This window comes from Choloepus didactylus, chromosome 25 (genome assembly GCF_015220235.1).
Source record: "Choloepus didactylus isolate mChoDid1 chromosome 25, mChoDid1.pri, whole genome shotgun sequence".
Lineage (NCBI taxonomy): Eukaryota > Metazoa > Chordata > Mammalia > Pilosa > Megalonychidae > Choloepus > Choloepus didactylus.
Genome location: NC_051331.1, coordinates 4,767,715 through 4,791,833, shown reverse-complemented (window position 1 = coordinate 4,791,833; position 24,119 = coordinate 4,767,715). Strand labels below are relative to the sequence as shown.

At 37.3% G+C, this 24,119-nt stretch overlaps 2 protein-coding genes and 2 pseudogenes across 5 annotated transcripts in view; 2 read left to right on the top strand and 2 right to left on the bottom strand.

Moving 5' to 3' along the window:
- The window catches only part of LOC119520530 (zinc finger protein 596-like), a 48,846-nt gene extending 36,300 nt beyond the window's left edge, over window positions 1-12,546 (bottom strand). For 3 of the 4 annotated variants that reach the window (XM_037818447.1, XM_037818449.1, XM_037818450.1), the window contains exon 1: window positions 12,332-12,546. The gene's annotated coding sequence lies outside the window, so the exon portion shown is untranslated. The remainder of the gene's footprint in view (window positions 1-12,331) is intronic. The other variant, XM_037818448.1, reaches the window with a different exon arrangement.
- The window catches only part of LOC119520534 (olfactory receptor 7A10-like), a 66,466-nt gene extending 42,552 nt beyond the window's left edge, over window positions 1-23,914 (bottom strand). The window contains exon 1 of the mRNA XM_037818451.1: window positions 23,441-23,914. Within this exon, the coding sequence (XP_037674379.1) occupies window positions 23,441-23,914 (474 nt within the window). The remainder of the gene's footprint in view (window positions 1-23,440) is intronic.
- LOC119520532 lies at window positions 15,352-16,963 on the top strand (annotated as a pseudogene).
- On the top strand, window positions 16,485-17,496 carry LOC119520531 (annotated as a pseudogene).
- Window positions 23,915-24,119: the final 205 nt, after the last annotated feature.

Sequence of the window (24,119 nt, the reverse complement as noted above, 5' to 3'; positions counted from 1 at the left end):
TTTGTGCACTGTGGATGACTGTAGGGTATGTGAGTATCTCTCAATTAAACAGAACTAAAAATATAATATATAAAAATGGAACCTTTAAAGCAGCATTTAAGTGTATTTTAAAACAGGGAGTAGGCAGTTGGTGAGAACTCTTGGTCGCACAAAGGAGCAAAATGTAAATGGAAGATCTGCAGCAATATGTAAATGTAAAGTCTGCACCCAGATTTCAATAAGCTTTCACCTATGGTCCCCCAAACCCCCAGATATAAGTAAAGCCAACCTCTATCTTCCTAGACTCATGGAGGTACATTTCCCAGGAAGGAAACAGTAAATAATGAAGATTCTGAAGTTTTCCAGACCTCTGTTGCCTATTAATGAAAATATTATCTTCCTTTGCCTTTGACCTGCATAAAAATGAATTGTAAAATCACTACTGGGAGGCTGATTTGGGAAACCTTCCCCTGCCCTCCTGCCACCATACAGAAACCCTATTTTCCTACTCCTCCTCAGAAAAGTAGCGGGCAGATGGGGCCCTCTGCCTCCCTGCAATTATGCACTGTGCATGAGTGGGATCTGGTGAGCCCAGGACAGGAGCCACCATCTCCACATTCCAGTCATTAAGGAGCTGGAGGAGGAGGGGAGAGGCCTGAAGGACACCAATTTGAACAAGTTGAAATCACCACCAAAGGATAAAGTTTGCCAGTAAATGATACGCACACAGTCTCGTGAGAAAACAGCATTAAGTTGTCTATCTCAGAAGGGCTTAAAGTTGGTTTTTGCAAAGGACAAATTCTTCCAAAATTCTGAACTTTATATATGAGAGACTATAAGAGGATCAATGACAGAAAGAAGTTAGAAAAACTGTACAATAGATTCAAAGATCCAGAAGATGAAAATGAAATTGGAAAAGATGGTATACAGCAGTTTTGTGATGACAAGGACCATATCAAGCCAACATTAATGTGATGATCACTGCATGGAGGTTCAGAGAAACAACATAGTGTGAGTCTCCAAACAGGACTTCCCATATGGTATGACAGAATTAGGATATGACAGCATAGAAAAACAAAAGGGCCCAACATGCAAGATGGAACAAGAATGGAAAGACTGAATGATTTAAAGATTTTTATCAGTTTACTTTTAATTTTACAAAGAACCCACTTAAAACCTACCAAAAATGATGTTGGTCAGAAGTGTATAGGAATAGTGTATGCATATTCTATTCTGGCAAATTTAGTATCAAATCACATATGATTGTTATATATTAGGATGTTAAATTTTAACCCCATTGTAACCACAAGGAAAATATATGAAAAATATATCAAGAAAGGAATGAGAATTTACTCAATATGCTACACAAAAATATCAAATAAATATGAATGTAGGCATTAACAGAAGAATTAAAGGCTAAAAAATTGGTATAAGTTACGAAGACAAAATAGCAAAATGGCAGAAGAAAAGCATGCAGTAGCAGTAGTTTCTTGCAAATTGATTGAAATCTCCAGTCAAAAGGAAGCAATGGGAAGAACTGATTTTATATATATATGTGTATATATATATATATATATATATATATATATATATATATATATATGTATATAGTTTATAAGGGACTTACCATAATTTCAAAGACATAAATAGGTTGAATGTGAAAGGATGGGAAAATATATCATGAAGGCAGTACCTAAAAGACAGCTGGGTTAACTATACTAATATCAAATAAAATACGCTTTAAGTAAAAACCTACTACAAGGGACAAAGTAGGTAATTATATACAGATAAAGGGGGTAAACTGAACAAGATATAAAAAATATAAACATATATGCACCTAACACCAGAGCCCCAAAATACATGAAGCAAATATTGACAGTGTTAAAGAGAGAAAGAGAGGGTTCTACAGTAGATGACATTAATGCAAAACTTTCAATAATAGATAGAATATATAGAGAGAAGATCAGTAAGGAAATGGAAGACTCAAATATTATAAATCAACTAGATCTAACAGACATGTGAAAACACTTTACCCCAAAGCAGCAGAATACTCATTCTTTTCTAGTATATGTGGTTCATTCTATAAGATAGATTATATGTTAGGTCATGAAAAACAGTATCAATAATTAAAAATATTGAAATCATACAATGTATTTTCTTTTAGCACAATGGAATGAAGCTAAAATTCAATGACAGAAGGGGAAATGGAAAATTCAAAAACATGTGGAAACTAGACAATATAATTCTAAACAATGGGTCAAGGAAGAAATCACAAGAAAAATTAGGAAATTACTGGAGGAAAGTGAAAATGAAAACACAACATCCCAAAAGTTACATGATGCAGAAAATGCAGTACTGAGGGGGAAATTATAGTTCTAAATGCTTAAAGCAAAAACAAACAAGAAACAACACAACAAAAAACCTAAACAGAAACCTGGAGAGAAAGAGCAAATTAAACCCAAATCAAGCAGAAAGAAGGAAATATCAAATATTAGAGCATGGAAAATATAAAACAGAGACTTGAAAAAAAAACCAATAGAGAGAATCAACAAAACCAAAACTTGGTTCTTTGAAAAGATCAATAAAATTGATAAATATTTATCTAGACTAAGGGGGGAAAAAGAAAGAAGATAAAATAACTAAAATCAGAAATGACAAAAGGGATTGTTATTACTGACCACACATATATAAAAAAGCAAAAAAAGGCTATAAGAGGACACTATAAACAACTGTATGCTACAGTATTTAAATAACTTATGGGAAATGGACAAATTCCTACAAACACACAAACTGCCTACACTGATTCAAGGAAAAATAGAACACCTCCACATATCAAAAACAAGTAAAAGGACTGAATCAGTTATCTAAAACTTCCAAAAATGAAAAGCCCAGAATTAGACTTCACAGGAGGAATTTACCAAATATTCCAATAAGTATTAACACAAAATATATTCAAAATCTTCCAAAATTGAAGAAAAAGATACACACCCTAGTTAATTCTGTGAAGCCAACATCTCATACCAAGCCAAATAAAGATAAAAGAAGAAAACAAAATTACAGACCAGTATGTCTTATGAATACAGGCAAAGAATCCTGAACAAAATACTAGCAAACCAAATACAACAGAAAATTAAAAGTATTAGACAACAGGTTGAAGTAACATATCCATGTATGCAGAGTGGTTCAACATAAAATAAATTAATGTAAGATACCATATTAACAAATGAAGGGAAAAATACACTTGACCACCCAGTTGACATAGAAACGGTGTTTGACAAAATCCAGCAGCCCTTATTGACAAAAACACTCAGAAAACTAGGAATAGAAGGAAACTTCCTCAACATGATAAAGGAGATATTTGAGAACTTACAGCTAACATCATACCTAATGGTGAAAGACTAAAGCTTTACCTCTAAGATCAGGAACAAGACAAGGATGCCCACTGCTACCACTGCTATTCAATGTTTTTTCAGCGAGTTCTAGCTAAAGAAACTAGGCAAGAGAAAGAAAGAAAAGATATCCAAATTAGAGAAAAAGTAATAAAACATTTCCTATTTGCAGATGACAGGATCCTATATACAAAAAATCCTTTGAACTCCACAAGAAAGCTACTAAATCTAATAAATTAATTCAGCAAGCTGACAAGGTACAAGACCAACACCCCAAAATGTGTAGTTTTTCTATACCCTAGTAATGAACAATAGGAAGAGAATTTTTTAAAATTACATTTTCAATAGCAACTAAAAGAATCAAATATCTAGGAATGAATCTAATCAAGGATGTAAAGGACTTGTATACAGAAAGCTATAAAACATTGTGAAAAGAAATCAAAGACATAAATAAATGGAAGAACGTGATAAGCTCATGGATTGGAAGACCAAATACTGTTAAAGTATTGATTCTACCCAAAGTGATATGCAGATTCAACATAATACAATCAAAATCACAAAAGCATTCTTTGAAGAAATGTAAAGCAAATCATCACATTTATATGGAAGGATAAGTGTTACTGAATAGTAAAGCAGTCTTGAAAAAGAAGATCAAAGTTGGAGAACTTACACTATCTGATCTAAAGACATATTACAAAGCCACAGTTACCAAAACATTATGGTACTGATTCAAGGACAGACATAGCAATAAGAGTAGCCAAATTGAGAATTCAGAAGCAGACCCTCATATCTGGCCAACTGATTTTTGAAATTGCTTTCAAGTCCACTTAATTTGGAAAGAATTGTCTCTTCAACAAATGGTGCTGGGAGAACTACATATCCAAATGCAAAAGAACAAAGGAGGACCCCTATCCCACAACATATTGAAAACTTAATTCAAAATTGATCAAAGGGGGTGAGCAAGATGGTGGAGTGATGAGGTGTGGAAGCCAGTTAATTATCTAGGGCAGCTGATAAATAGCCAGGAACTGTCTGGAACAAACATATTTTCAGGGACTTCTGTGAATAGTCACATATCATACACCAATGTGGAATGGGCGGAAAGGCTGAGATTGCAGCAAAAAACTAAGTTTACCCAGGCAGGGGGCTGATGCTCCTCCACCAAAGAAGAGCAGGCTTTCTTGGAGCTGCTTCAGCACTGCTCAAGGCAAGGACAGAAATAAGAATTAAAGTTTTCTGAGAGTAACTAGTCATGTGAAAGAGATAATAGCATAAAGCAAAAAACTGCCAACCAAGAAATCTATATCTGGCAAAACTGTCTTTCAAACATTGGGGAGAGAATAAAATATTTTCAGAGAGACCGACAGTGACAGAGTTTGTGAATAAGGGACCTGCACTTCAAGAAATACTAAAGGGACTGCTACAGGCTGATAGGAAAAGACAGAAGAGAGAGAGAGATTACGAGAAGAGTGTAGAAATTAAGACATGACATATAAAAATCCAAAAAAAAACAAAACAGTATAAGTACTACCTTTAGACTAATAACACTAATAATACTATTTAATAACAATATATAATAACACTATATAGTAACACTAAAAACAATGAGTACAGCAAAGTGGCAAATCTCACACTACCTGACTTTGAAACATATTACAAAGCTACAGTGGTCAAAACAGCATGGTACTGGCATAAGGATAGACATACTGACCAACAGAATTGAACTGAGTGTTCAGAAGTAGACCCTCATATCTATGGACAATTGATCTTTAATAAGGCAGTCAAGCCAAAGCAACTAGAACAGAGAAGCCTCTTCAATAGATGGGAACTGGAAAACTGGATATTCATTTCCAAAAGAATGAAACAGGACTCCTAACTCACCTCCTATCTCACAACTTATACAAAATTTAAATCAAAATCAATCAAAGACATAAACATTAGCACTAAGACCATAAGACTCTTAAGAGAAACTGTAGGGGAATATCTTAAAGATCGTGTGATAGGAGATTGTTTCCTAGACCTTACACCCAGAGCATGAGTAACCAAAGAACAAATAGACAAATGGGATCTCCTCAGAATTAAACACTTTTGTACATCAAAGGACCCTGTAAGAAAAGGAAAAAGGCAGCCTGTGCAATGGGAGACAATATTTGGAAATCACATATCTGTACTATTTTTGTATCATTGTTGCAACTTCCTTATAAGTTTGAAATAACTTCAAAATGAAAAAAGTGAATTAAAGAACTACACCTATACGAACATTCACATATTTATCTCTTGTATTTGGACATGCATTAGAATTTTTCTAGGGCATATCTGGGTGAGAATTGCAATTTCATGCACCTAATATTTCTACTAGATAATTCAATGTGTTCTCCACTGCAATTAAACTAACTTTACACACCCACCAGCAGAGTATAAAAAAGTTCCTGTTGTTGCACATCCTTGCCAGCACTTCAAAATGTCATACCTTCTAAAATATTTGCCAATGCTGTAAATGTAATATAATATATATATATATATATATATATATATATATATATATATATAGTGCTTCTAATATATTGAGAGTATCTCTCTGTAAGTTTATTGGACATTCAGATTTCTTTGTCAGTAAATTCTTGTAATATCTTGTTAAATCCAGTTATTTGTTCAGGACTTCTATAACATTCTGTTTTCATATATATGGGTATATTGTCAATGATTACTAATGTTCCGCTGATTGATTTGTCTGTCCACAGAGATTCATTTGCACCTGTTTTTGCCTCTTCCTGGAAACCTGGTCCTGCAGGTTTTGGCCTGGCTCTATCTTCCCTACATGCATGTCCTTGGGCAAAGGGGGCATTTTAATTTAATCTAAACTATTTCTTAACCTCTCATTACTTATTATCCCATATCTCCTTATATGTTCTTATATCCTTAACCACTACCTTATATTTATATTGACTTTTTTGCTCAGAAGTGGCCCTCTCTCTCTAGCTAAGCAAACTCAGCAGGTGAACTCACTGTCCTTCCCCCTACATCTGACCTGATTCCCAGGGGTGTAAATCTCCCTGGCAATGCAGGATATGACTCTCGGGGATGAATCTGGACCTGGCATCATGAGATTGAGGACATCTTCTTGACCAAAAGGGGGATGCAAAATGAAATGAAATAAAGTTTCAGTGGCTGAGAGATTCCAGATGGAGTCCAGAGGTCATTCTGGTGGGCACTCTTATGCACAATATAGATAAATCTTTTTAGGGTTTAATGAATTGGAGTAGATAGTAGTAAATACCTGAGACTATCAAACTACAACCTAGTAGCCAAGAATCTTGAAGACAATTGTATAGCAATGTAGCTTATGAGGGGTGATAATGTGATTGTGAAAGCCTTCTGGATCATGCTCCCCTTTATCCAGTGTATGGATGGATGAGTAGAAAACTGGGGGCAAAAAAACTAAAGAAAAACTACAGCAGGATATTGGAAAATGATTTGGGTATTCTCTTTTTACTCTTATTTTTCTAATCTTATTTTCACTTTTTCTGGTACAAGGAAAATGTTAAAAAAATATATCAGGGTGATGAATGAAAAACTACATGAGGTGGAAAGGGGAAACTCAGAGTCATATATGTCACCAGAAGGAAAGCTGGAGATCAAAAGATGGGAATGTATAAAACTGAATCCTGTGGTGGGCAATGTCCATGATTAACTGTACAAATACTAGAAATTGCTTCCATGAACCAGAACAAATGTATGAAAGTACAATTAGAAGTTAATAATAGAGGGGCATATAGGGAAGAAATATATACCTATTGCAAACTATATACTAGTTAGTAGTATTTCAACATTTTTTCATAAACAGTAACAAAAAATTAAGTGTGGTGATGGATGCACAGCTGCATGAGGGTACCCAGGGGCAAATGATTGTACACCTTGGATCTTTGGATAATTGTATGGTATCTGAACAATCTCAATAAAAATGAAAAAAAAAAAAACAAAACTACATGATGGTAGTGTGATCAATTGATTGCATATTTTGGATGATTGTATGGTGTGTGAATAAACCTTAATAAAAAAATTCCTATGATTCTGTCTTTTCAATGATGGGTTAAATTTCAGGATGTCTTGACGGATATAATAAAAATTATTTCCTGGCTTCTTGAAAACAGTCTGTAATTTTCTAGATCCCTTATCTAATGCTGTAATTATATGATTCTACAATTAATGACTAGTTTCAAACATGAATCCCAAAGTTAGAGAAAAGCCAAGAAGAACGTATTTCTTCTCTAATATTAAAGAAAGATAGAAACTGAAACTCTGCATGACTCCAAAGCCCAAGGGACTGAGAAAGATATATTTTTATTTCCTCATTTCATCTAGCATTTTTCAGGAGGGGTCAATCTCCATGGTGACAACTGCTAGCAAACTTTGATAGTATCATAACCAATTAAAATGCCTCTTCTTTCTGATAGTAAGAACCCACTTTATTCCATATGTGCAATTTGGCTTCTTTCTGTCGTAAATCTCCTCTCCTGAATGTCAGTTTGAGTACACATTCGCCTTTGCTTGATTTGTCTCATTCCATGGGAAATTTCAGGAACTTGGAATCTTATCTACATGGACTAACTATTTTTCAATTTGTAGCCCTCAAATTAAAATGGCACTAGCTGCAGACCAATGAAGCACCAGACAAAGGAGGTAACGTTTTGAAAACGATATAGATAGCAAATCCATTAATGTAAAAGGAATAAAATGGTGAGTTCACAATTGTACTCCAGTAATGTAATGTAATGAAGGCCACGTTCCCACACAAAACGGAATGGGGACAGGAACTCAGTCTTCTCTTTCTGAGCAACAACTAAAGAAGGTATTAGGCAAAGTTGCAAAGGTTATCTCATTTAATCTTGCAACAAAATTTCTATTTTAATAATGAAGAAGAGGAGAAACTAAGACGGCAGCTAGGTGAGACAGGGCAAAAAAACAGCTCTGTGAAAAACACTAGATAAAAACCAGAAAGTGACCCAGAATACCGGTTACAGTGATGCGCCAGCTGGACGAGTTCTGCTAGTATCACAGGGGCCGTATACTCGGTGAAACTGGCAGTCTGCATTCTGAAATGAGTGAGCAAGCTGGCTGGAAGACCCGCAGCCGTGTGGCATTGTGGGGAAGCCAGGGCTTGGCATTTGGAGACCGATGGGCTCTTTAAAAAAAAAAAAAAAACAAAGGGAAAAACCCAGGAGTGACTGCAGTTGTGCGAGTGGGAACCACACAGTAAAATACAGCAAGAGGGGGCTGGGCTGGCCTCTCAGTGTCTGCCCTGGAGGACAGTCTGCTGCATATACCCTCGGGGCCGGGGGAATGGAGGGGAGAGCCGGAAGCTGAAAGAAACCCCGCAGCTAGCAGCTGGCTCCCTGGAGGGCTTGATAAACTCCAGCCTGGGGCCATGCCCACAGCCCAGAGTCCCGCCAGTTGTCCCGGAGCTGGGAAGGAGGAACTGTGTGAGGAGGGGGAGTTGAGAGACGCCGCATTTGGCCACCTTTGCATCAGGCTGAGAGCGTCACTGCATGGCCCAGTGGCCTGGGGCTTCCCTTGAGAGACAGGGCACACTTGTGATGTAGCACGGCATTCCCTCAGCAGAGCTCCTGGAGGATCATGGCTGGGAGGGGGGACCTGCTCAGAGAACCCAGGGACACTACACCAAGTCTGGTGGTTTGTGGGACAGCGAGAGAGAGGATCTGGGGCTGAAATGAAATGAAGGCTTAGACTCTTGCAGGGGCCTTGAATCTCCAGGAACCTGGGGGATTTGAATATTAAAGCTGTCCTTCCTCCCTGGCCACCCGTACACACGCCCCACATTCAGGGCAGATGGCTCCAGCAACACACCAAACTGAGTTCTCCAACTGAACCCCACAAGAATCATTTCCCCACACACCATGGGAACAAGGTTGAGAACTGACTTGAGGGGTATAGGTGACTCACAAGTGCCATCTGCTGGTAAGTTAGAGAAAGTGTACATCACCAAACTGTGTTTCTGAAAAATTAGATTGATATCTTTTTTTTTACAACTTGAAAGAATCCTATCAAGCAAAACAAATGCCAAGAAGCCAAAAACAACAGAAAATCTTAATGCATATGATAAAACCAGATGATATGGAGAATCCAACTCCAAACACACAAATCAAGATATCAGAAGAGACTCAGTACTTGGCAGAATTAATAAAAGAACTACAATCGAGGAATGAAAACATGACAAAGGATTTAAAGGACATCAAGAAGACCATGGCCCAGGATATAAACAACATAAAGAAGACCCCAGAAGAGCATAAAGAAGACACTGCAAGAGCAAATAAAAAAATAGAAGATCTTATGGAAATAAAAGAAAATGCTGGCCAAATTAAAAAGACTCTGGATATTCACAATACAAGATTAGAGGAAGCTGAAAAACGTCTCAGTGTCCTAGGAGTCCACAGAACAGAAAACAAAAGAACAAAAGAAAGAATGGAGAAAAAAATTGAAATACTCGAAATGGATCTCAGGGATATGATAGATAAAATAAAACATCCAAACTTAAGACTCATTGGTGTCCCAGAAGGGGAAGAGAGGGGTAAAGGTCTAGAAAGAGTATTCAAAGAAACTGTTGGGGAAAACTTCCCGAACCTTCTACACAATATAAATACACAAACCATAAATGCCCAGCAAACTCCAAATAGAATAAATCCAAATAAACCCACTCCAAGACATATTCTGATCAGACTCTCACATACTGAAGAGAAGGAGCAAGTTCTGAAAGCAGTAAGAGAAAAGCAATTCACCACATACAAAGGAAACAACATAAGACTAAGTTGTGACTACTCAGTGGCCACCATGGTGGCAAGAAGGCAGTGGCATGACATATTTAAAATTCTGAGAGAGAAAAATTTCCAATCAAGAATACTTTATCCAGCAAAACTCTCCTTCAAATTTGAGGGAGAGCTTAAATTTTTCATAGACAAACAAATGCTTAGAGACTTTGCCAATAAAAGACCTGCCCTACTTCAGATTCTAAAGGGATCCTTACCAACAAAGAAACAAAGAAAGGAGAAAGAGATATAGAGAATTTTAACAGACATATATAGTATCTTACATCCCAAATCACCAGGACACTCATTTTTCTCTAGTGATCACAGATCTTTCTCCAGAAGGGACCATAAGCGGGGACATAAAACAAGCCTCAATTAAAAAAAAAAACACACACACACACAATTGAATATATTCAAAGCACATTCTCTGACCACAATGGAATACAAATAGAAGTCAATAATGTTTGATTTGTAACCCCACTATTTACTTCCTACAGGATATAAAATACATAAACTCTAGTGACAATTCAGAGGTTTTTGACTCAATGTAAAACATGTAATTTTTGACAAGAACTATATAAAGGCAGGGGAATGGAGGAGTAGAGGAACATAGTTCATGGGTCCTATTGAAGTTAAGTTGGTATCAAAGAAAACCAAGATTGTTATGGATTTAAGAGGTTAAATTTAAGCCCCACAGTAAACACAAAGAAATTATCAGAGAATATGACAATAGAGATGAAAAGTAGAGTATGGGTTATGAGAAGTGGGGGAAGGAGCAATGGGGAGTTAAGAAATGAGTGTAGGGTTGCTGTTTGAGGTGAAGGGAAATTTCTAGTAGTGGATGGTGGGAAGGTGATAGCATTACAACATTCTAAATGTGATTAATCCCACTAATCGAATGCTAGGGAGGGGTGGAATGGGAAGATTTAGACTGTATATATGTTTCCACAATTGAAAAAAACAAAGACAGTCTAAACAAATGACAATTGAATGCCAAGGATGATTCTGGATGGGATCTGAGGATGGAGGACAGGAGGCTCAAAGGGACACAGTTGGGACATAAGGAAAAAAAAAAGGAAATATAGAATCTAAGCTTTGTATCAATGTTGAATTTCCTGAACTTCTTAGCTGTGCTTAATGGGATTGCATAGAAGAAAGTTCTTGTTCGTGGGAATTGTATATGCAAATTATAGTGTTTTTTCAAGGATGTGTGCAACTTGCTCTCATATGTTCACAAGACAGAGCAATAGATGATGGATGATAGGGAGGGAAGGAGGGAAAGAAAGAAATGGCAGTATGCCAGCATGTTAAAGTTGATGGATCAGGGTATCGGGGGAGGGGGTCAGGGTATGCTGTGTATGGGGTTTGTATTGTTTTTGCAACTGTTCCTGTAACTTTGAATTTATTTCAAAATAAAATTAGAAATCATTTTTTATCTTATTTGATCATTATCTTACAAAATAAATTTAGTTGCAAAATAATACTATATTTTACTGACCCCTGGCTTGGCCACTTGTGGCCATCCTCTAATTTATACTGAGGCCAAATTACTTTGCATAAATGTTTTATGCTCTTTCTCATGGGCTCACACCCAAACAGTTTTTAATGCCTAAGAATGCTATTTAAAGGTTCATCCCTCTTAATTTTATTAGATTTCTCACTTACTTTGTTTCCCATTTAAAGAAAAAAACTTTTTAGATTACTCGAGATAAAACAGGACAAGACATAACACAAAACAAAATCTTAATCAAACCACAAACAAAAACAACGCCAAGAATCAAAGTCAAGTCCTAGGCGACCAAGTCTCAATGGCTTTATGTGCCACTGAGCACCCAAATAACCAAAACCTAGGCACCCCAAATTCAGTGACCTCCCTTAATGCCAGGGGCTGCTTCCTGCCAAACCAAGCCTCAATGGCTAATTTCCCATGCCTGGGGCTGCACCCTCCAAAAATATCTTTGGCCTAAATTTACGTGCCACTGAGCACCCAAACTGAGTGTCCGCTTCCGCTTACAGCTCCAGCAGTTTACATGTCACTGAAAATGAAGCAAACAGCCCAGAAACAAACAGAAGACAGGAGCAAGAATCAGAGAAACAAGACCAAGGCTTGTACAAGCACACGAGACATCCACACTCACTCACCAAACCTGTTTTCCTCTGCAGCAGGCGCTGCTGGGGTCCCGGAAATGGGGGCAAGAAAACCTCTCGTCCAGCTCTCAGAGGAAAGTCTCTCTGTCAGCCACGAAGCTGAGGTGAAAATGTCCCACCTAGGGGTCCAGGAACCCACAGAGCAGCACGTCCTTCGGACCTTGTGTCCCAGGTCCGGCGCCAAAACTGGAGCAGGGGCACTTCCGGGATCTGGGTTCGTTCGCTCGGCGCAGCCTCATGACGTCACAGCGCTCCAGGCTGAAGGGGAAAAGAGGGTTAATTTACACTGGTGAGAGGGCAGGGAAAGATTTTCCAAATCAGTCTTCTCCATGTGATTCTTCAGTTGGCTAAATCCATCAGAGGCAAAAGGAGCTAATCATCCTAGGTAACGTGTAACTGGAGCATTTCAGTTATTTATCTTACTTTTTTTAGGATTTGCACTGGGAAAGGTGCCTGGCAGTGTAGGAAGATAGAGGAAAGGCTGATTTATATCTGGGAGGTTTAAGACAATAGATTAAAGCGTATTTAGATTTTTGTGCAGACTGATAGTTACATATGGCTGCAGACGTTAATTACATCTTGCTTCTTTGTGAGACTAAAAGTTTTCACCCCCTGCCTGCTTTCCGTTTTAAGGTTACATTTAAAAGATGCTTTATGGTGACATTTTAGGGTGAATTTACAATTTCCTGCTTGTTTACACTTTTAAGATTATATTAAAAAGGTTACTGTTACAAAATATTTTCAGGCTTGGCTTAGCACTCTGCTATTTCTGTCTCAGAATTCCTATATTTTATCTTTGAATTTGTCTTTTGTAAATGCAATGGGATAATGCAGGGTGCATGTAAGCAGAGAAGTTATATGCAATACACACTCCTCCTTGCCCCCATCATGTATCATTTGTGTGTAGTGTTCATGATGCCTCGTGAGTACAGAATTAGAGGTCAGTGAGACTCAGAGCAAGTACAGTGCAGGTGTTTATGCCTACAACTGAATAATTAGTGATGTTGACACATAAGAGGCCATGATTTCCATTTGTCCCAGAACTTGCTTCAAACTCAGAAGGAAGATTATGGCATTCTAGGGAACACAGATGACCAAGAAACCCTATCATATCCTTTCTTATTAATTACTTCCTTGCATTAGGCAACCACTTATGCTGAAAATGCTTACATAGAAGGAAAGGTAAATGGAGCAATGCATAGCTCCTTTCCCTTTGGGTCCCTCCTTACTCATCATTGAGCAATAGGTAGAGTGTTTATAGAATGTGCACAATGTAGCAAGAAGTACAGTTAATTTTTTTACAGTATTTCCATCATTCTGGTAAGAATAAATGCATATGTATGTATGAGTAATGAAAAATGAATTATGAAATTTTAGTGAGTCCTTATGCAAGTTTGATACACTCATATTTGCATTTAAGACTAGCATTGCCCAGTATAAAGATGGATGATAAAATCCATGCTAATTAATTTTTTTAATTTTTCTTTATTTAGAAAGAAATCATATAGCAAATAAAAAGTGAGAGAGACTGCAGAATAAATGAAATAGCTTTATATTTTAGTATCTTTAATGGCACTTTTCTCCTGCTTTTTTACATGGTGTCTCACATTTTTTATTTTGAACTGGGTTCTGCAAATTGTGTAGCCAGCCCTGCCTCCCTGCCACAGTGATTGGTCCAGGCCAAGGAGACTGAGTCCATAACTGCATTTTTCTGGAGCAAGGAAATGTAGAAGCCCACCCTCCAATGTAAGCTTTGAGTATATATGTCAGAAGCTGCTGGTGATCATTTGCTGCCTGAATATAAAAACAACCCAGAGTCCAGCTAAGCAAAGGTGGAGAAAGTTTCCTGATAGCATCATCTGAGCACCTGAGACCAGCCAGGCCTAACCATAACATGTTCCCTTTTTGCTCAAAACAGTTGGGATCAAGTTTCTATTAATCACACCAAAACATTCCTGCTATTATAATCCCCTTGCCCAAAGGTATTTCCTCTGTCACTGCTCCCTTTGTGTATGTAATAAAAGTGGTCCTGAGGAGTTTTGCATTCATGTCAGACCTCTTTTCACAGTATGCAAAGTGCATGCTCAACATATTCTGGCCACACTAAACTTCTCCTGGCTGTACCTTCTTATCTGTGACTTACTTTCACAACCCCATTCTCCACCTCGAGACCATATTTCCACATCCCATGCTTCAGTGGTTTGGTTTCTCCATCTCTTAGAGATAATTTTTTTATTCTCTCTAACATAATTTCCACCCAAACACATGCAACACACACAAGCAAGTCGTACACATTTTAAAAATCTGTGATAAAGATTAACATGAACATGGCTTGAATTATTATAATTAAAAAAATCCATTTGACAGTGCTCTCAAGTAAGTAGTTCCCTTCAGACCCTGAAAGATTTAAAGGCAATTTAATACCTAGTGAGCCATAATGTGAAATAACATGAAAACGAATGAATGCACAGAGTTGGCAATAGAAAAAAATGCAGAAACAAAACAACTGCTTACTTTAGGTAAAGAAAAGTGAAAGGTGAAGGAAGAAAAACCACTTTTTAAAGGTGTGTAAACAAAATGAAACAAAACAGAACACACGTACCAAATGAACGGTTTTATCTTACCCCTTATAGTATAGGGAAGAAAATAAATATAAATTATGTTAAGTGATTTCCCCCAAAGTCACAAAGGGTCAAGAAAGAACAGAGCCAGGGTTTGGATCAGGCTGAGCCTTGAGGAGACTAGGGTTCTCTTTGTTACTCCCCCATCTTTGTTTCTTTTTTTTTTTTTTTCTTGTAACCTCCCTGGGAGTTCCTCTATTAAAATGAGACTCTGCTCTATCATGTAGATTAAGTGAAGGGTTATTATTGTAAAATGTGCAAGAGATGTGAAATAGGAGGATTGCATTTGGATTTTACTATTATCACTACCTGTTTGTCATTCACTTGAAAAGGAATGACGAGGCCCGCCCGGCGCCGCCCCCGTGCCCTGCCCGTCAGGCCGTGGTCCCGGCCCTGCTCGGCCCATGGGCCGCCGCCGATGCGGAGGCGCTGCCCCCGGGGCAGCGAAGAGAACAGCCCGAAACAGCGGGGACTGTTGGTCTCTGCCCTGCAGAAGGTTCAGGAGCAAGTACATCCCAATCTCTCAGCTAATGAAGAGCCTCTCTATTATATTGAAGAACTGATTTTTCAGCTGCTTAATAAATTATGCATGGCTCAACCAAGGACTGTTCAAGATGTGTAGGAACGAGTTCAAAAGACCTTTCCTCATCCAATTGATCAATGGGCTATTGCTGATGCACAATCTGCTATAGAGAAACGAAAACGAAGAAATCCTCTCTTACTGCCTGTGGACAAAATCCATCCTTCATTGAAGGAAGTTTTAGGGTACAAAGTGGACTATCATGTCTCCCTTTATATTGTGGCTGTACTAGAGTCTATCTCAGCTGATATTTTGAAATTGGCTGGTAATTATGTTTTTAATATCCGACGTTATGAAATATCTCAGCAGGACATTAAAGTGTCAATGTGTGCAGATAAGGTTTTGATGGACATGTTTGATCAGGATGACATAGGTTTGGTTTCTCTTTGTGAAGATGAACCTAGTTCTTCAGGTGAACTAAACTATTATGACCTCATCAGAACTGAAATTGCAGAAGGAAGGCAGTATCTACGGGAACTAAATATGATTATAAAAGTGTTTCGAGAAGCCTTCCTTTCTGACAGAAAGCTGTTTAAACCCTCTGATGTTGAAAAGATTTTCAGTAACATTTCCGATATCCGTGAACTGACTGTGAAACTTTTAGGTTTGATTGAAGACACAGTTGAAATGACTGATGAAAGCAGTCCTCACCCCTTAGCTGGCAGCTGTTTTGAAGATTTGGCAAAAGAGCAAGCATTTGATCCTTATGAAACATTATCACAGGATATTCTTTCACCAGTTTACTGAATATTTCAGTAAGTTGATGGCCAGACCTGCAGTTGCTCCGCACTTTCAGTCCATTGCTGATGGTTTTAAAGAGGCTGTTCGTTATGTCCTTCCACGCCTTATGCTGGTGCCAGTGTACCATTGTTGGCACTATTTTGAATTATTAAAGCAATTGAAAGCATGTAGTGAAGAGCAAGAAGACAGAGAATGTTTGAACTGAGCTATTACTGTTCTCATGAATCTCCAAGGTAGTATGGACCAAATTTACAAGCAGTATTCACCTAGACACTGACCTGGGGATCCTGTTTGCCCATTTTATAACCATCAATTAAGAAGCAAGCACCTGGCTATCAAAAAAATGAATGAAATTCAGAAAAACATAGATGGCTGGTAAGGCAAAGATATTGGACAGTGTTGTAATGAGTTCATTATGGAAGGTCCATTGACAAGAATTGGTGCTAAACATGAACGTCATATTTTTCTCCTTGATGGCTTAATAATAGGCTGTAAGCCTAAACATTGCCAGTCCCAACTTCCAGGTTACAGTAGTGCAGAATACAGATTAAAGGAAAAATTTGTCATGAGGAAAATACAAATATGTGATAAAGAAGATACATGTAAGTGCAAATATGCTTTTGAATTAATGTCCAAAGATGAAAACAGCATAATATTTGCTGCTAAATCTGCTGAAGAGAAAACTAATTGGATGGCAGCACTTATTTCTCTTCAGTATCGTAGTACTCTAGATCAAATGCTAGATTCAGTATTATTGAAAGAAGAAAATGAGCAACCACTAAGATTACCAAGTCCAGAAGTGTATCATTTTGTGGTAAAAGACTCTGAGGAAAAACATTGTTTTTGAAGATAACTTGCAAAGTAGAAGTGGAATCCCTATTATTAAAGGAGGAACTGTGGTGAAATTAATTGAAAGGTAAACATATCATATGTATGCAGATCCCAATTTTGTTCATACCTTTCTTACAACATATCATTCATTTTGTAAACCACAGGAATTGCTAAGCTTACTGGTTGAACGGTTTGAAATTCCAGAGCCAGAATCTACAGAAGCCGATAAATTGGCAATACAGAAAGGGGAGCAGCCAATCAGTGCAGACCTTAAAAGGTTTCACAAGGAATATGTCCAACTAGTACAACTTAGGTTTGACCTGAATGTTTCCATGTGCCATTCAGTTTTCTATTTATAATTAGCACAAAAGTTCTTACCCCTTAATTCAAATATAGGTATTATTGTTAACTTCATAGCAGTTAATTTTAGCTCTTTCTATGGGAAGCTACATTTAAATACCTCAAAGAAATTTCGTTATTAAAATATATGGTTATTTGTATCAGATATCTCTGGCATGCAAATATGTTATCCTTAAAGACCAGGATACCTATTTGTGATTATAAATAAAAACTGTAAGACTTCAAAAAAAAAAAAAAAAAAAAAAGGGAATGATGAGAAAGTAAGTTCACAGGGTTCTGTCTGTGGGTGATCTGTTCATTAGGCAATATCTGACTTTTTTCAGGGTTTTTTGACTCAACCTATCTGTGAGGAACATGTAAATGGCTCTTATAGGACTAAGTACATGCAATGTGAGGGAGCAGACTCAATAAATTCTAGATTTTGAAAATACTATTTGGCATGAATGAACTGGAGGACAGGACATTTTATATCCTCCACACAAAGGAACAGTTAGGGAATAGAATGGAAAAATATGAGCAGGGTCTCAGGGAACTGAATGATAACATGAAACACATGAATATACATGTTATAGGTGTCCTGGAAGGGAAAAAAAAAGGGAAAAGTGGCAGAAAGAATAATAGAGGAAATAATCAATGAAAATTTCCCAACTCTTGTGAAAGATATAAAATTACAGGTCCAAGAATTACAGTGTACCCCAAAAAGAATTGATCCAAATAAACCTACTCCAAGACACTTACTTATCAGATTTTCAAATGTCAAAGACACAGAGAATTCTGAAAGCAGCAAAACAAAAGCAATCCATCACATACAAGTGAAGCTCAAAAAGACTAAGTGCAGATCTCTCAGCAGAAACCATGGCAGTGGTGTGGTATATCCAAGATATTGAAAGAGAAAAGCTGTCAACCAAGAATCTTGTATCTGGTGAAGCTCTCCTTCAAAAATGAGGGAGAGTTTAAAACATTTACAGATAAACAGGCTCTGAGAGAGTCTGTGAACAAGAGACCCCCTCTACAGGAAATACTAAAATGAGTGCTGCTGACAGATAGGGAAAGACAGGAGAGAGTGGGTTGGAGGAGAGTGTAGAAATGATGATATCAGGAGATACAAAGGGGTTAGTGATTGGGCATTTGCTATTGAAGGACTATAGAATATCCTGGAGGATTGATTGTGTAGATTCAGAAATGGATAGCACAATACTTTGTGGTGGTAGCCCAATGTTGTAGGTACACTGATAAAAGATGACTGTGAACACATTAGAAAGGGGAGGTTAGGGGTATGTATGACACCAGAAGGAAAGATGGGTGATAAAGACGGGGACTATATACCTTAGTGAAACATAGAGTGGTCAATGAGTATGATTAAATGTACAAATAGAATAATGTTTTTGCATGAGGGAATAGCAAGAAGGAATGAAGTTGTGAGGTATGCAACTAGATAAATGGACCATGGAGAGAGTAGGTTGATTGAGTAACCATTTTAGTGCCTTACTAATGTGGACTAATAATAATGTGCAAACTCTGAGCATTGAATCTTGGAGCATGGGTGATGAGGGGAGGGCATTTGGCAGCTGTGAGTGTCAGCATTGCCCCCAAGAATCAACTGTTAAAGAGACTGAAAAAGAGATCAGACTATGATTGCAGACATGAACAAAATCGACTTGGTTGAGATTGGGGTAGATCAGACTAAAGGGTAGAGGATATTAACTGTGTTTTAAAATGTGGCTTCTGTGTGGGACCAGTGGAAGAGATGTTTATTTGGTGCAAAATCTACATTTTCTGTAGCACACTATATAATTTAACTTGTAAGGTCAGTTTACTCAAATACTGTAATTACATGGAACCTTGACTAGAAAGTGAGATCTTGTTGTTTTGTACAGGTTAGCATGAAGCCCTGATACAACCCAGAGTAATTTGGGCAGAGAATAAAAAGTATTTGCAAAACCCACTTGAATGACTGGGGAAGAATGCAGATATATTAAACCTCCCCAACTGGGGAATTTCTGCTATCCTCACAAGCATTGGTGACTACCAGCTTGGTGGATCAAGACCTTGATTTTGGGTTTTGCCCTTATGAAGCTTGTTACTGCAAAGGAGAGCCTGAGCCTACTCATAATCATGCATTAGAGTCACCCCCAGAGTGCCTCTTTTGCTGCTCAGATGTGACCTCTCTCTCTAAGCCAACTTGGCAGGTGGACTCACTGCCCTACCCCCTACATGGGACATGACCTCCATGGTTACAAATCTCCCTGATGATGTGGTTAGTGACTCCTAGGCATGAGCCCAGACCCTGCATCATGGGGTTTAGAAAGATATCTGGACCAAAAGGGGGAAGAGAAATGAAAAAAGATAAAGTTTCATTAGCTGAAAGATTTCAAGTGGAATTGAGAGGTCATTCTGGAAGTAACTCTTATGCATAATATAAATATCCCACTTTAGTTTTTAGTTTATCAGAATAGTTAGAAGGAAATATCTAAAACTGTTGAACAGCAATCCAATTTTCTTGATTCTTGAAAATGAGCATATAATTATGTGGCTTATATGGTGTAACTGTGTGATTGTAAAAACCTATGTCTTACACTCCCTTTACCCAGTATGCAGACAAATGAGTAGAAAAATGGGGACAAAAAGTAAATGATTAATATGGGGAAGGAGGGGTGTGGGAGGTTTTGAGTGTTCTTTTACTTTTATTTTTACTCTTATTTTTATTTTATGGGGTAATGAAAATGTTCAAAAATTGTGGTGATGAATGCACAACTATATGATGATACAGTGAAAAATTGTTTTGTTCTTCAGATGAATGTATAGTATGTGAATGTATTTCTATTAAAAATGGTAAAAAAAAAAAAAAAAGTTCATGCAACATAATGAAGTGAGGTTTGTCCCAGGTATGCAAAAGTGTTTCAACATGAGAAAATCGATCAATGCTATATAACACCTTAACAAACAAAATGGAAAGATCAAATGATCATCTCAATACATGCTGAAAACACACTCAAAAAAATTCAGCATCATTTTTTGATATAAATACTTCAAAGTGTAGGAATTGAAGGAAACTTCCTCGATATGATTAAGGGAATATATGAAAAACCCACAGCCAGCATACTCCTCAAAGGTGGGAGACAGAAAGCTTTCCCTCTAAGATTGGGAACAAGACAAGGATGCCCATGTTCACCACTATTACTCAACATTGTGCTAGAAGTTCTGCTCAGAGCATTCCAGCAAGACAAAGAAATAAAAGGCATCCAAATTGGAAAGGAAGCAGAAAACTGTAATTATTTGTAGATGATATGATCAGATATTTGGACAGTCCTTAGTAATTGATGACACAGCTACTTGAGCTAATAAACAAATTCAGAAAAATGGTGGGACACAAGATTAATGCACATAAGTTATTAAATTCTAATGCACTACAAATGACCTAAATGAAGAGAAATTCTAGAAAAGAATTCCATTCATAATAGCAACAACAACAAAAAATCAGGAACTTAGGAATAAATTTAACCAAGGGTGTAAAAGACCTCCACATGGAAATTTATATAACTTTAGTAAAAGAAAAAAAAAAGAGGACCTTAAGAGTTTTAAAGATATTCTGTGTTCATGGATACAAAGGCTAAATATTGTTAAGATGTCAATCCTACCCAAACTGATCTACAGGTTTTAAGCATTTCAAATCCAAATCCCAACAATTTACATTGCAGATTTGGACAAGTTAGTTATCAAAATTATTTGGAAGAAGAAGGGCTTCAAATGGCTAAAAACATCTAGAAAAGGAAAATTAAGTGGTGTACTTACACTTCTAAACTTTAAAGCATACTGTAAAGCCACAGTCATCAAAACAGCATGGTATTGGCACAAAGATAGACATTTTAATCTATATAATTGAATTGAGAATTCAGAATTAGAAACCCAGATCTTGATTTGGCTGATTTTTTATAAGGCTCCCAAATCCACTGAACAGGGACAGAACAGTCTCATCAACAAATGGTGATAGGAGAGCTGGATATCCATATCCAAAAGAACGAAAGAGGACCAATACCCCCATACAAAAATTAACTCAAAGTGGATCAAAGACTTCAATATAAGAGACAGTACCATAAAACTCCTAGAAGATAATGTAGGGAAACAACTTCAAGACCTAGAATTTGGAGGTAGCTATTTAGACCTTACTCCCAAAGAACAAGCACAGAAAGAAAAATGGATAAATGGGAACTCCTGAAAAATTGAACTTCTGTACATCAATGGAATTTGACAAAAAGGTGAAGAGGCAACCAATAAAATGGGAGAAAATATTTGGAAACCATGTATCTGATACAAGACTGACATGCATATATGAAGAAATCCAAAATCTCAATGACAATAGTACAAACAGCCCAATTATAAAATGGGTAAAATATATGAAAGGACATTTCTCTGAAGAGGAAATACAAATTGCTAAAAAGCACATGAAAAATGTTCATCTTCTCTAGCTGTTAGGGAGATGCAAATCAAGACCACAAAGAGATATCTCACACCAGTTAGAATGGATGTCATTAAAAAAAGCAGAAACTGCAAATGCTGGAAAGGATGTGGAGAAATTGGAGCTCTTATTATTGCTGGTGGGACTGTAAAGTGGTAGAGCCACTCTGGAAGATAGTCTGGTGGTTCCTTAGAAAACTAGATATTGAGTTACCCTATGATCCAGAAATTTCACTTCTTGGTATATACCCAGAAGATCTAAAGGCAGTGATGTGAACACGTATTTGCACACTGATGTTCATAGTGGCATTCTTCACAATTGCCAAGAGATGGAAACAATCCAAGTGTCCTTCAACAGATGAGTGGATAAACAAAATGTGGTACATACATGTGATGGAATTCTATGTGACAGTAATAAGGAATGAGGTCTTGAAACATATGACAACATGGATGAACCTGGAAGATACAATGCATAGTGAAATAAGCCAGACACAAAAGGAGAGATATTGTATGTTGCCACTAATGAGAACTCCATTAAAATTGAAAGTAAGTGTATTATAATGTATAATATAGGGGACCTAGAGATAGGAAGAAGCTAGTGAAGGAGGAATGATAATCTAATATGCACAGATATGATAATGAGGTTGAACATAATGATATGGGAATGGTTAGGTGTGATTATGGTTCGTTAGTGGGATTATATGTATCAGTGATGCATTGAGGACAAACATGTGTGTAAATGGTTGTTTAAAGGCATGTAACTCACAGAGTAGCACTACAAATAAAAAAATGTATTAACATGATATATTTATAAGGCATCACACAGGTACAAAAAAATTAACAGCCTGGTGGTATATGGTACACATGTTATAGACTATATTTAATAGGAATATCTTACCATCACTACACTAATATTTTAGTACTGAAAATTCAGCAGCAGATTATCTTCAGCACTGAAACCATGGAATACAAAGAATGAAGTCAAATTATTTTAAAAATAAATAGAAAAAGTTTGTCTTTTCAATATATAATTATTGAAGAGATGGAATCCCAGAAATTAGGCAAATAGCAGATTATCTTTCTAAACATTGAAAAAGTGTATAGAATCAGATCTCCCAATGTCTTACCTCTATTAAACATGACCAATTTCTAAACTTCAAAGGATCCTTTTATACTGAGAATGTTTCATATCTGAAGAATTTTTATAAGGCATGTTTAGGTCCTTGTTTCTAAGACTATAGATAAAGGGGTTCAACATGGAAGTGACCACCGTGTACATCACTGAGGCTACTGCACTTGCCCTTGAGTTCTGAGTAACAGCAGAACTAAGATACACTTCAAAACCTGTACCATAATACATGGACACTACTGAGAGGTGAGACCCATAAGTGGAAAATGCCTTATACTTGCCTCCAGCTGTTGAAATCCTCAAAACAGAGGATGCAGTCTTAGAGTAAGAAGAAAGGATCCCAGTGAGTGGAATAACACCCACAATCCAGCTGCAAAGAATTTCACTAGGTCATTGAGGAAGGTGTCAGAACAAACAAGTTGGACTACCTGAGAAAACTCACAGAAAAAGTGGGAGGTTTCCAACTCTCTACAAAAAGACAAACACAAAATCATTAAGTCATGTAAAAGAGAGACCAGAACACTCAGTAACCAGGATGCCAGCAGCAGGAGACCACAGAGCTTGGGGCTCATGATGACCGTGTAGTGCAGGGTGTGACATATGGCCACAAAGCACTCATAGGCCATCACAGCCAGGAGGAAGTTGTCTAATACTGAAAAAAGCATAGGAAAATACATCTGGCTGTGGCAGACTTCATAGGTTATGATTTTGGTTCCTGTCTGGATGTTCACCAACATCTTTGAGACAGTGGTGGATGTGAAGCACATATCTGCAAAAGACAGATTAGAGAGGAAAAAGTAGATGGGGGTGTGGAGGTGGGAGTCAGAGATGGTGGCCAGGATGATGAGCAGATTCCCCATGAAGGTGACAAGCTACATCATCAGGAACAGCCCAAAGAGGAGGGACTGTACTTTGGTATCTTCTAAGTGACCCAGGAGGATAAATTCTGACACATGAGTTTGGTTTTCTAGTTCCATGTATCTGTAACCACTGGAAAAGAGCCCAGAGTAAGGCAAATTTAGCCACAATCAGGTATCAGCAAATTCACATAAATATTATAGTTTG